General features: G+C 46.5%; 1 protein-coding gene across 4 annotated transcripts in view; it reads right to left on the bottom strand.

Moving 5' to 3' along the window:
• The window catches only part of POLR1E (RNA polymerase I subunit E), a 22,520-nt gene extending 10,094 nt beyond the window's left edge, over positions 1–12,426 (bottom strand). For 3 of the 4 annotated variants that reach the window (XR_011473394.1, XM_070431164.1, XM_070431163.1), the window contains exons 1-12: positions 12,289–12,426; positions 11,571–11,674; positions 10,268–10,344; positions 8,873–8,958; positions 7,975–8,033; positions 6,513–6,657; positions 4,452–4,559; positions 3,735–3,831; positions 3,160–3,293; positions 2,203–2,284; positions 1,314–1,445; positions 189–350 (exon numbers count right to left, since the gene is read on the bottom strand). Coding sequence is in view for 3 of the 4 variants with exons in the window: in XM_070431164.1 (XP_070287265.1) it covers positions 191–350; positions 1,314–1,445; positions 2,203–2,284; positions 3,160–3,293; positions 3,735–3,831; positions 4,452–4,559; positions 6,513–6,657; positions 7,975–8,033; positions 8,873–8,958; positions 10,268–10,344; positions 11,571–11,674; positions 12,289–12,364 (1,260 nt within the window). In the remaining variant the exon portion in view is untranslated. Of the gene's footprint in view, positions 1–13; positions 351–1,313; positions 1,446–2,202; positions 2,285–3,159; positions 3,294–3,734; positions 3,832–4,451; positions 4,560–6,512; positions 6,658–7,974; positions 8,034–8,872; positions 8,959–10,267; positions 10,345–11,570; positions 11,675–12,288 lie in introns of those variants that run through there. The other variant, XM_070431162.1, reaches the window with a different exon arrangement.

Genomic DNA, 12,426 nt, shown 5'->3' on the forward strand with positions numbered 1-12,426 from the left:
GAGGGAGACACAGTCCAATATGATGGTCACTTTATGTTTTTGCTTAAGACAAGCATGACTGAGAGGCTGGCTTGTGGCTTCATACCCATGCCAGAGCAAGGCTTCTTTTCCCCCTTTTAAAAAATGAAAATGGAAATGAACAGAGGAAGTGGCTGTTATGTGGCCAAGCTTCTGTCTGGAAAGCACACCTCTACGTGAGTCTCCTCCGCTTTGACTGGCGGTCCAAGGTCTGGGCTGGAGGCAACGGGATGCACAGAGTACCCAGTCTGTGCTCCTCCTCCCCGCCGGCTGCCAGAGACACCTTTCGCTTAGAGATCTTCAGCCTCATGGCCTTTGCTATCTCGAGCATCCTGAGGAACACACACAAAACAAACGGAGTCTCCTCAATGTCACTGCTCAGGGAGGGGGGCAGGGGAGCGGCGGACTGGTGCTCCAGGCTATGAAGACAGATCCCCAAAGTGACCCCCACGAGAGGCAGATGAGATCCCCTGAGAGCCTTCAAACGGACAATTTCATTTTCATGTGTGGCCGTTAGAAAATACTTTATAGGTGATTACAACCCAGGTTCTCTATCTCGCTCCTATTAATAAACTTGGTTTACTGCCTACAACCAGGATTGAACACTTGCTAGAAGTGTGCTGAAACAGCCCCTAAGTACCTTCTGATTTGCACCATCACTGCCGGTGAGAATGCAACACCGGTGGACAGCCCTCGGGATAATCCCTCTATGGACTGCTAGGCCCAGGCAGGCGTTTACAGGCTCTCCTGAACATCAGGGTCCTTGGGGGTCAGATGCCCCTACAGGTTCCATCATTCGGAATCCTGGGAATTCTGCTCCTACTCAGTCTGAATCCCTTCTGAAAGGTCATCTCTGCCAACTCTCCCAGTCCAGTAAGGGCAGCCCCAGTGTGACATCCCTGCCAAACCGCGGCCCCACCACCTGGCAGCCCCTCCATCTGACTCTGAGAAAGGTCTTTTTGCTAAGATGAAATTGGGTTCTTGTAACTTCCACCCCTGGGTTCCACCCTCAGGACCATACAGAATCTCCCAGAGAAAGGTATTTGGAGACCGGAGGCTGCCTGGTTACACAGGGACAGAATGCCGTGGGAAGGCTCAGGTCTGAAGCCCAACAATTCCCCTTCTGGGTTGTGTGACCTCATCTATTACAGTCATTCATTCACTGACAACTGTCCTCTATCCCAAGTCTTTTCCCTACTACATGTCCCCAGTTCTCCTGATGGAGCCCCATGCTTTCCGGCAGCACTAGGAATACAGCAAGGCACCCCACCGAGCTTTCCATTCTGTGTGCTCACCTTTTCTCACTGAGCTTCAGGTCCCTCTGTAACAATGTCAGGTCAATCTGGAAGTCGTTTATATGCAAGGCGAGTACGATCACATACGCAATGATCTTTGCCTTCATGGAATCGGAAATTAAGTTGCGTAAACTGCAAAATCAGTGACAATAAAAGAGACCAAAAATTAAACTCGAAGATGATTTCTCCAAAAGCAAAATAAAACCATCCAGACCCGTTCCCATAGGTACTTAATGTCTTCCCCATCTTGGGGAGAAGAAATGAATTCAAGTGACTCCTTGTCCTTCAAGGTGCCCAAGAGAACAGTGAGCCAATCCCAGTGCTCCCTCCAAGGGGGACAGAGAAGGCCACACCTCCCACCCCAAGCACAGTGAGAGACCCTGGCGTCTGCCTGCCTGCTCAGCAGAGCTGCCAGGAAAGTAGTCAGCCACACGCAGTTGCTGATGATTCTTCCAAGCACACTCAGAGCAGGAAACACGTTCCAAGCAAACTGACGGAAGGAAACCCAGGTGCATTGCTTGGGGATCCTTCCCAAAATCACCACATAGGCCTATCCTCTCCTGCAACACTGCCTTTCCACAGAACACCAGTTCTGTGGGACATTAAGAAGGGTTCCCTGAAAGGAGTGTGTCAAGTGAAGTTAGTCTCTGTTGCTGGACATCCCCCGGGGAAGTGAACCTCTCCGAGGGGAGGAGGGCACGTGCTGTATAGTGTCTACTAAACCTACTTGACCCCAGGACCACCCCAAATGGCAGTGCTCTCCTCAGCACAGTAGCTCTGTGGATGTGGCCTTCACCCAAGCTCCTACTCACCACTCTCCCCACTCTCCCCACCCCCCCAATCTGCTCTCTCCTTTGCTGGCAGAAGCCATATAGGTCACCCCCCTGACCTGCCATTGTTGTAGGTCACGCAGGTGAAGTGCTTCAGCAGTTTGGTGGCGATGATGTGTGGAACTCCAGGTCCCAGGGCACCTACAACACAAAAGAGTTGGATCATTTTCTGTCAGGACCTTCAGGCCACATGTCCTCCATGAGCTGGGAGAAGAAGCCAACAATTCGCCAGTGTCACTAACAAAGCCATGTGGCAAGAGAAGCAGGGCCCCCAAAACAAAATGGCCACTTTCCAATGAAAATATGCTCCTGTCAAATGAAACTGCCCGAGAGACCTTTGTGAAGGGGCGACAACAAGAAAGAAAAATGATGCCTAAAGACACAGAATTCATAAAATGTAAACAAAGTAGATGGTAGGGAAAGCCCAGGGAGAGGGAAAGCAGGGGAGATTGGAACGTGAGCATAAGAATTAACCAAGTACCAAAAAACAGACTTTCCGATGCCCAATCCCAGAAATAAAACTGCACACGCCTTGTACCTAAAACCCCAGGTGCCTCCCACTGCCTTTCCTACTCTGGATGGGTGGATGTGGCAGCCATGGCTCTAGCCGTAGGGGACACTGGGGTTACAGGTACATTTCTCTCCTCTCCTAGTCAGAAATAAGCTGACACAACACAAACCATCATAAGCCTTCATGAGCAAGGCCAACTTTTCACCCTCTTTGACTGATATTTGTCTAACAGTCCCTTATAATTTCACTTGATACTATAGTATATTTTGCCTCATGCAGAACAGAAGTGAATGTCAGTTCTGAACAATCACATAACCTATCCTGTCCCCATGTGGAGATGAAGAGCCTGCAGAGTCCTCTCAGCATGTCAGTTGTACCAATAGGAACACTGTGACACCGTTAAAAATAAACACCCGACCCACATTACCATTTTCTTCTGGTCTAAGAATTATAGGCAAATAACGAACTGGAAATAACTAAAATCAAATGTCTAACGTGGACTCACTTTTCCGCTTAATCACTTTCTGTGCTCGAAACTTGATGAGTGTGTCCAGAAACCATATGCATCGGGCCTGGCGGTCTCGGCTCTCCTCACTTGATGGCAAGGACTTCAACGCTTCTATGACAAAGGAGCAGTGGCTAAAACAAGGGAGGGGAAGGGGAGAATGTGTGCTGTAAGACCGGCTCTGTCAGGAGCCATTCACCCCTCACACCTGGTACTCCTCACATATACTCTCAGGCCAGCACTTGGGCTCCCCAGAGACAATCAATGCCAAGCATAACATTGGGGGATACAGTCCATCTCGAGCTCCCAGCCCAACGATAAGGCTTCGCCACCCTCTGCGCAGCCACAGGTTCCATGCACTCAGAGGCCAACTCTCTCCCTTGAATGCCATCCACAGCCTTGGGACTACCGGTCTAGAAGCCCAAACATTCTCGAAAACACTGGCTCATTCATGTTCAAATGCTGAACACACAGTGATCCTCAATGACTGATACCCAAAGGGCTGCTTCATGTCTGACTACTGCTGTGTCCCAACATTACTCCCTCAGACACTCCATCCGCCCAAGTCGGAATACCTGTTCTCTTCGATCATCTTCAGTATTTCTTCTGATGTGACATTTCTGAAAGCTTCAGATGGGCTCCGAAGAGCTTCATACTCCGCAGGGGAAAGAACCAGTTACTGGTCAAGAGCACAATCTGAACAAGATGGAAACATCTAACGAGCTAGATCGTCTGCTAGAGGCCTCATTTTAGTGGTGGGAAAGCTGAGGCTCAGAGAGGGGAAGATCACACAGCACTCGGGCAGAGCTCAGGGACTCAGCTCTCCAGGCTCCCAGCCCAGACCTCATTCCCTGTCTGGGCTTTCCTGCCTTCTCATCACACAGCCACTGTAAGCATTTTCCATCTCATTGGACCCACAAGTAGGGAATTTTACATTTCAATCCTTCCTTTTACAAAACCAGTCTGCCCTAGACTTTGGGCATTGGCTGACTTAAAGTCATATTTGGACTATTCAGAGTGATCCCCACAGGGCTGAGCTGTGGATGTTTGGCATTTTGCTGAGGAATGGGTCTGAACCCCAGGGGCTGAGAAGCTGATTTGGAGCAGGACCCTCAGCTAGTCAGGAAGCATAGCTGACTTCCCAGCAACAGCACTGGGCAACTGCAAAGGTCAGGATGTAGCTTCTGTGAGTGACATGGGACCACTGACCCCTCAGAGAGCCTGGCTGTGCCATCACGTGCGCACACTCTAACTTGTGAAATAAGATAGCATTTCCACCAGAAGAAGGATACGGTCTTCAAATTTATACACGTCTTCAGGCTTGGCTGCATCCGCGTGGCAGGGAGGAAGGCAGAGGGAGTCGTCTTGCAAGGTATCGTGGAGGGCATCATTGACCAGAGCTTTTCAATAAAGGAAGAGTCAGTGTGAGTATCACCCTGTTAAGCATCAGATCCCCCAACACACTCTGCAACCTGTGCACACAGGATCATAACCAGCCCAGAAACCTCTAATCTGAATGCTCCCGCCAATGAGGCCAGATCTCCCATCAGGCTGACAGCTCCAGCACCACGATGTCCACTCATGACACAAACCGAACTGGGCCCTAGAGAAGGTGCATCCACGTGGTGTCCCCTCAAGTAACTTGCAGGACAGTCAGGAGAGAGGTGAGCTAATATTTATAATACAACATGAGAAACTAAAAGTGAGGGATAGTAAAACAATAGCCTTTGATGGCTTAACTTCCAGAAAATATCTCTACATATTATTTTAAAAAGTCAAATTCTAAAACTGTAACTACCACACAGAAATAACCATGTAAAAATTAAGTATGTATATAGACAAAGACAGAGAGGAAAACAGGAAAATTGTAACAGTTATTCTGGTAGAATGATGAGAAAATAGGTGAATTATTTTTCTTTTTAAATGTCCTTAAATAGCTGAAAGTAAACTGAACAAAAATATTCAAAAATTTACTTAGACGTTAAAATATGTCTTTGAATGAACAGAGGGACATATTTCTTTATTCCTGGATGAGAAAATAGAATATTGTAAAGATGTTGATTCTCCCCATATTAATCCTAATTGTATTTTGAAGGAACTTGACAAAAGAATCTTTAAGATTGCCTGGAAGAAAAAGCCTGCTCCAGCAACTAAGACATTTGTGAAAAATAAGGAGGTGGGGAGGATGAATTTGCCCTGTCAGACAATAAACAGATGAGGAGGCCACTATAATCGAGAGCCCGCTGGAATGCTGGGACAAAACACAACTCAGAATGTGGCAAATGATAAACTTGACTTTTAGCCCTAACCGGTTTGGCTCAGCGGATAGAGCGTCGGCCTGCAGGCTGAAGGGCCCCAGGTTCGATTCCAGTCAAGGGCATGTACCTTGGTTGCGGGCACATCCCCAGTAGGGAGTGTGCAGGAGGCAGCTGGTCGATGTTTCTCTCTCATCGATGTTTCTAACTCTCTATCCCTCTCCCTTCCTCTCTGTAAAAAATCAATAAAATATATTTAAAAAAAAAAAAAAAAACAAAAAAAACTTGACTTTTAATTTAGGGCATGGTGGTGGCAGGCGGAGGGCCGGCAGCAGGGAGCTCGATGCTTCCATAGCTCCGGGAGCGTTGCAGGCGAACAGCCTTAAATTCGATTTTGCAAAGAAAGGACGGAGTTGGGGACTAGCTAATCATTTGGAAAACATAAAATTAGGTCTATACCATATGCCCCAAAAAAGTATTCTTCATTAAGCTTTAGACGCAAAAATAAAATTATGAAAGTATGAACAAAAACATGGAAAATATTTCTATTATTATAGGGTATGGAAAGATTTCCCCCAAATTACTGAAATTCCATTTTAATAGAAAAACTGCTCTTATGTAAACTTTCTCGTATGTTCGTATAATGTATTTGAACAATAAATATATTTTTAAAATAATACAATTATATATTCAAGCTTCTAAGGAATTTAGTAGAAAAAAACCCACTGACCCCAAAGTGAAACACTGTCTCCAGTGGCTCAGTTCATCATCACACCAGCCTTACTGACCAATACAGACTTGAAGCCCTCTCTCTCCTCTGTGCCCTGCAGGCTGTAACCCCGGCACCAAGGAAGAATGTGCACATACCCATTCCCTGGCCTGTCTCCTCTCCAGGACTGTAAGCTCACCGAGAGCAGGCCACGTCAGATGTTTCTTAGTACCTCCTGAGTTGGTTCCTGCAATGGCCCTCAGCGAGAGACAGGAAGAAATCCAGCCCTAACCCCCATCATTTCCACCTACTGGGGCGGGTAAAAGATCTCAAGAGAAGAGAAAACTGTCTCTGTGAGCAGATTCTTACCCCAAGTTCCAGATGCTTACCGGTCACACCCTTTGTATCAATAATACTCTCTGCGGCTTTAGCTACTGCACGATTCAAAGATTCATTGCCAACTCTGTTCATTCTCCTGGAGTTCAGAGCCCGCTTCTGTTTGGTGGTACCGAAGGCTTCAATGCAAGAGTCCATCTGTGCAAGAGACAAATTTGATCACTGGGGTCAGGCTAGGCACTGCTCCTTGTAGCTAAGTGACTATCGGAAACTGTCAGCCTCTCTGAGCCTATAAATTGGGCTGAATTATAGCTGTTATAAGAATCAAATGATATCAACAGATCTGAAGAACTTGCTTTGTACTAGTAAATAGGAATGGGCCATATTCAAATCAACAGCCTTCATCTGGCCGCAACCGGTTTGGCTCAGTGGATAGAGCGTTGGCCTGCGGACTGAAGGGTCCCAGGTTCGATTCCGGTCAAGGGCATGTACCTGGGTTGCGGGCACATCCCCAGTGGGAGATGTGCGGGAGGCAGCTGGTCGATGTTTCTCTCTCATCAATGTTTCTAGCTCTCTATCTCTCTCCCTTCCTCTCTGTAAAAAATCAATAAAATATATTTAAAAAAAAAAAAAAAAAAAAAAAAACAGCCTTCATCTGTAAAATGTAAAGACTTGCCCTGGCCAGTGTGGCTCAGTTGGTTGAGCACCGCCCCAGGCACCATGCACTGAAAGGTCACTGGTTTGATGCCCAGTCAGAGCACATATTCAGGTTGTGGGTTCTATTCCTAGTTGGGCTTTGTACTGAAGGCAGCCAATTGCTGTTTCTCTTTCACATCAATGTTTCTCTCTCTTTCTCTCCTTTCCTCTCTAAAATTCAATATATATATATATATATATATATATATATATATTTATTTATTTATTTTAATGTAAAGACTTGACTAGAATTAGGGTTGATAAATCTGTGGCATGCAGTTTAACATTTTTCTAACCCTACACCCATAACAGCTATTGCTAACAGAGCACTCACTCTTTCCCTCTGAGCCAGAAGATAGCCTCACACCCCTTCTCAATACAGTGCTCCAGGCAGCACTGCAGATGCAATCAATTTGCCATCTTGGGGTGAGATGAGCTTTTTAGGAACATTCTACATTGAAAATCCTAAAGTTTACTTTGTATTAATATGAAAATATCCAGGCTACAATCAATATTCTCTGAAACTTGTATTACATCTTAAACAACATGTGTTATGCTACACCTCTATCAGCCCAGAGAACCAGTTCAAAACATTGGTACAGAGCCATGTATAGCTACTCCATATAGGTGGACTGCTCCCTATGAGGCTATTGAGGCTTGTGCAGGTATAACACTGTCCAGACAACCCCAGAATGAATGAGCTGGGAGCAGCAAGGGAACCCTGTGTTCAGCCAGCTCATTTTACGGATGGAGAAATCCTTACCCAGGGCTTAGAAGGAACTTACTTAACGTCCCACGTCTCAGTTCCATCACACTTACCTTATCTCTAAAAGTTTTGCTCTCACTCTCTGGTGTCAATTCACTCTCCACTGATTCATCTATCAAAACACAAAACAAACAAAAACAGGGGGGAAAAGCAAACTGAAAGGCCTACAGATAGCAATAGTGCTTGGTATTCATTTGTTTAACAGTTCATCTAAGAAAAACAGATTTCTTTACTCCAGGACTTCCCAGAGCTTAACATGAGTGTATACTAAACATTTAGTATATAGCTTTAGTATACACTTAGGAAATTTGGAGAATTAAGGAGTCAAATGAAGGGGCCATTTGGTCCAGCCTCTTCAATAAGGAAAAATTAGGCCTCCAAATTAAATGGCTTGCCCCAGGTCAATATGCTGGATATAACAAACCAATATTTACAATTTCTTACTTACAAAATAAAGATTTGTTTAATCAACAATGAATAAGTTTCTTTGCATCCTTAAAAGAAGAGCATTTGGATATTTTAAATATAGTTACAGTTGTTTGCAAAACAAGGAATTCTTAACCTAGAGACTATGGTCCCCTAGGAAACTCACAGATGGGCTTTGGGACTCAAGAGCATCATCCAAAAAGTTGCCGGCTCAATTCCGGTCAGGGCACATACCTAGATTGCAGGTTCAATCCCCAACTGGGGCACGTGTGTTTGGCAACCAATCAATGTATCTCTCTCCCCCTCGCTCCCTTCCCTCCTTCCCTTCCACTCTCTCTAAAAATCAATGGAAAAAATATCCTCCAATAAGGATAACCAAATCTTGTTCAAATAAAAAACAAAACGAACAGAAAGGCACCCTTTTAAAAATAACTATAAAATGTGTTTTAAAATAAAAAACTCAAACCAACGCATCCAGCAAACCTAAAGCATGCAGCATTTCTTTGAGCCCTGATTGGGACCTACCTGAAAACAGTGGCTGCATGTTGAATAATTCAGCATCATATACTTCCATTTGGCCAGAGGTCTTGTTCAAAATTCCCACAAAGTGTCTGAGTAAAGAAGGAATAATACCAGTGACAATGGGTTATTCAAATGGTATTGTTTATACAACTTCCCTTTCGCTGCTTAAAAGTTCTCAACATTCTTTCTGCCCCAGTACACCTGAGGAATGCACCACTTGCTCAGAAGAAACAATAATCCCCTGAGCAGCCATTCTCTGCATGGGGAGGGTTCATGATGTGGTTCTGGGGGGGAAAAGCAACAGGCGATTCTGGTAGCTGATCACATTTGGGCTCACTGCTGCAGTGGCAAGCCCTTTTGGGATGTAAGAATGCAGAATTACACTAGAATTTACAGCACACATAAATTTTATGGAGGCAAAGACAGGTAAAGCCTTGGTGACTGTGGGAAGCAGACCAGTCTGAACTAGAGAATCTTTGTACAGGGATGATGCAGTGTTAACAGTTTTAAGCGTATACTCATTAACCTGACTTCTACCAGGGTGGTTCAGTGGGGCTCTGAAAGGGCCTTGTTTGTGATTTACTGCTGTGTACCGTCACAGGGACACTCTGCTTTATGCCAGTCCCAGCCAGTTATAGACTGTTCAGGCTGGGCAATCGTCATTGTAGGGGAGTGGGGAGCATGGGGCAGGGAGAGATTTGGGACCAATGAAGGGCAAAGTTGCCCAAAGTCAGCCAATCAGCAGCAGGCAGTGCTAGACAGAAACCCCAGAGCCTTTGACACTACCAAATCCTTTCCCTATAGTTAGTCCTAAAGCAAATTTTTGGCAATAATCATCATACATTCCGTATTAGCTAAGACAGCTGCCTTTTGGAAACAAGATTATAAATACGTCCTGGGGAAGTAATGTACAGTATGGTGACTGTAGTTAATACTGTATTATATATTTGAAAGTTAAGAGAATAAATCTTAAAAGTTCTCATCACAAGAAAAAAAATTTGTAACTATGTGTGGTGAATGGATGTTAACTAGACTTATTTAAGTGACCATTTCATTATATACATATCTAATCATTATGTTGTATACCTGAAACTAATATGTCAATTATATCATAATTTTTTTAAAAAATTTAAGAATACTACAAATAAATGAGGTTTTTAGGAAATTCAACAAATGCAAGTCAACTTTCTTTTCAAGAACGGCTACATAAAAAAAAAACCCAAATAAATAAATAAATAAAAGAACGTCTACATGCTGGTGTGAGGGCCCCTGGGTCTGGGAACACAGAAACTTGGTAAACCTCTCTAGACCTCCCACTGTCCTTAAAGGCTGAGAACCACAGTGCCAGGGCCACTGTCACTCCTCTCCCCTTCCAGCTGCCCCATCCCCTGTCCCTACCTGCACAGAGTGTTGCATTTGAGTGCTCCAGTCCCAAAATTGGTTCCCACGTAGGAAAGTCTGTCTGTTTCAGCTGCCTAAAATGCAGAGAGAAGCTCCATTACAACCAATGTTGAAAGGTATTAAGCATCTTACCTCTTTCCCACATTTGCCAAAAGCTTTAGAGTCCAAACAGTGGATTAGAACTAGAGACCCTCTGAGAGACGATCGAGCCCCACCATCGCTCAGTAAATCTGGGTGCCTGTGAGGGAAAGACAAGAGGAATCTAGAAAAGGAAGCCCCAGGCAGTGCTGGTTTCTAGTTGGTCTGAAAAGTTCTTGGGGAATCTGCACCACAGGACTTGGGAGAGAGGCCTTGGGCTCCCCTCACTCACAGACATGCAATCAAATGATCCTGCAGGCAACCTCCAGGGTTGGAAGTCCAAGCCCTTCTTAAACCTATTTGCCCACCTCCCCCACGATTGCTCCTTATATGCTCTTACTAGTAGGACCATGGAAATGGCCGATTCACTCCTCAAATACAGCCAAGATTTGCTGTTTCTCTATGTCCGTTCTTGTTATCCTCTTCACCTGGAATACTAAGCCTCAGCTGTCAAACCCTCCTCCATCCTTCAGAGCTCAGCTCCATGGACCCTCCCCAGGAAGACATTCTGGCCAGCAGAGACTTAGACTCTGCCTTGTGCCTTCCCTCCCTCGGGCCCTGAGCTTTGTCTACTTGCATGAGTGCCTCTCGCATCCAGTTCTCACCTCTCTAGAGTTCTCTATACCATGCGTGGTAAAATCTCAAAGAACTCTCTAGAGCAGTGGCTCTCAACCCAAGGAAATCCCCCTTCCAGGGGCATCTGGGAATGTCTGACATTCTGGTTGTCACAACTACGAGGTGCTATTGACATACAGTGGGTAGAGGCCAGGGAAGTTACTAAACATCCTGTGATGCACAGGGCTGCCCCCACAACAAAGAATTACCTGGGTCAACATGTCAATATCGCCAGGGTTGAGAAACCCACAGAGTGGGGCCAGGTCTGATTTAGCTGTTTCCCTAGCAGCTTAGGGCACAGGGCCACAGAAGGTGCTCAATAAATGCTGCTGAAGGAACTTATGAATGAAAGGCCATCAGTTCACCAAAAGTACAAAACTGAGTGGAGCCTGTCCCCACACCCCAACCTGCTGAGGCTCAGAAGAGTTCTTTAAAGGCACCGTTGCTATCTCCCCCCTTTCTCCTCTCACTCACTCCCACATCCACCACACCCAGGAGGCCTATGGAGGCCTGCAGAGTGGAGGCTATTGGCCACTGCAGCACTCACCAGGATCCGCTGGCTCTTCTTCCTGGGATTGGTGGAGTCCTTGTTCTTGTACAAGCTGAAGCGCATGTTATCTGGATTCTGCAGCTTCCCATTGGAGAACTGAACTGTAAGGTCACAGCCCAAGAATGAGATGCGATCAGAAAGAATCTCGCTGCAGAATGGGGAGGAGGAACTGGGCTGTGCGTGGGAAGGAGTGATGGGAGGGTGAGGATGGCAAAGTCCCGACCGGAAGTGGGACTGAAGGAGCCCCTGGTCCACGGGGGAGAGGGGATGGGGAGGTGAGGGGAGTGTGGAGGGGCTGCGACATGAGGAATAACTAGGGGAAGGGGCAGACTGAGGCGGCCTCGTCCAGACCTAGAGAAACAGGGGGTATCCCTGCCCAGTGGAGATGAGGAAATGCAGCAGTTCTAAGACCTCGTGAATGAGAGCATGGCAAAATCCTGAGTAAATCCCTGGGGAGGGCGCTGACTGGGATGTCCTCATCCAGGTATAAGGTGGAAACAGAAAGATGGTGGGATGACGGAGGAGCTCTGGCCGACACCCAAGAAGCGGTGCGCACTAAGGCAGGGGATGGGGGGCAGTGGATGGAGGGTAGGGAGTGGGGGTTTGGGGGAAGAGTCTTGGCCCAGCTGGGAAAGGGGCCGGCGGGAGGGCTCTGAAGGTACCGAGACGGAAAGGGGAGTCATGGGGGGCTCTGCTCCAGCTCCGCAGTCTTTACCCAGGACAGCTCTCTGGCTTTCGTCGGGCTCCCCACAGTACAGCCACTTCGCGCTCGGCAACACCTCCGCCGCCATGGCCCCTCTCTGGTCGCCAAGCCCAGGAGTTAAAACAGTCTCAGCCCCTAGAGCGTCTGTCA

Source organism: Myotis yumanensis, unplaced genomic scaffold, assembly GCF_028538775.1.
Source record: "Myotis yumanensis isolate MYYU_CA2020_CCGP unplaced genomic scaffold, mMyoYum1.0.hap1 SCAF_12, whole genome shotgun sequence".
Taxonomy (NCBI): Eukaryota; Metazoa; Chordata; class Mammalia; order Chiroptera; family Vespertilionidae; genus Myotis; species Myotis yumanensis.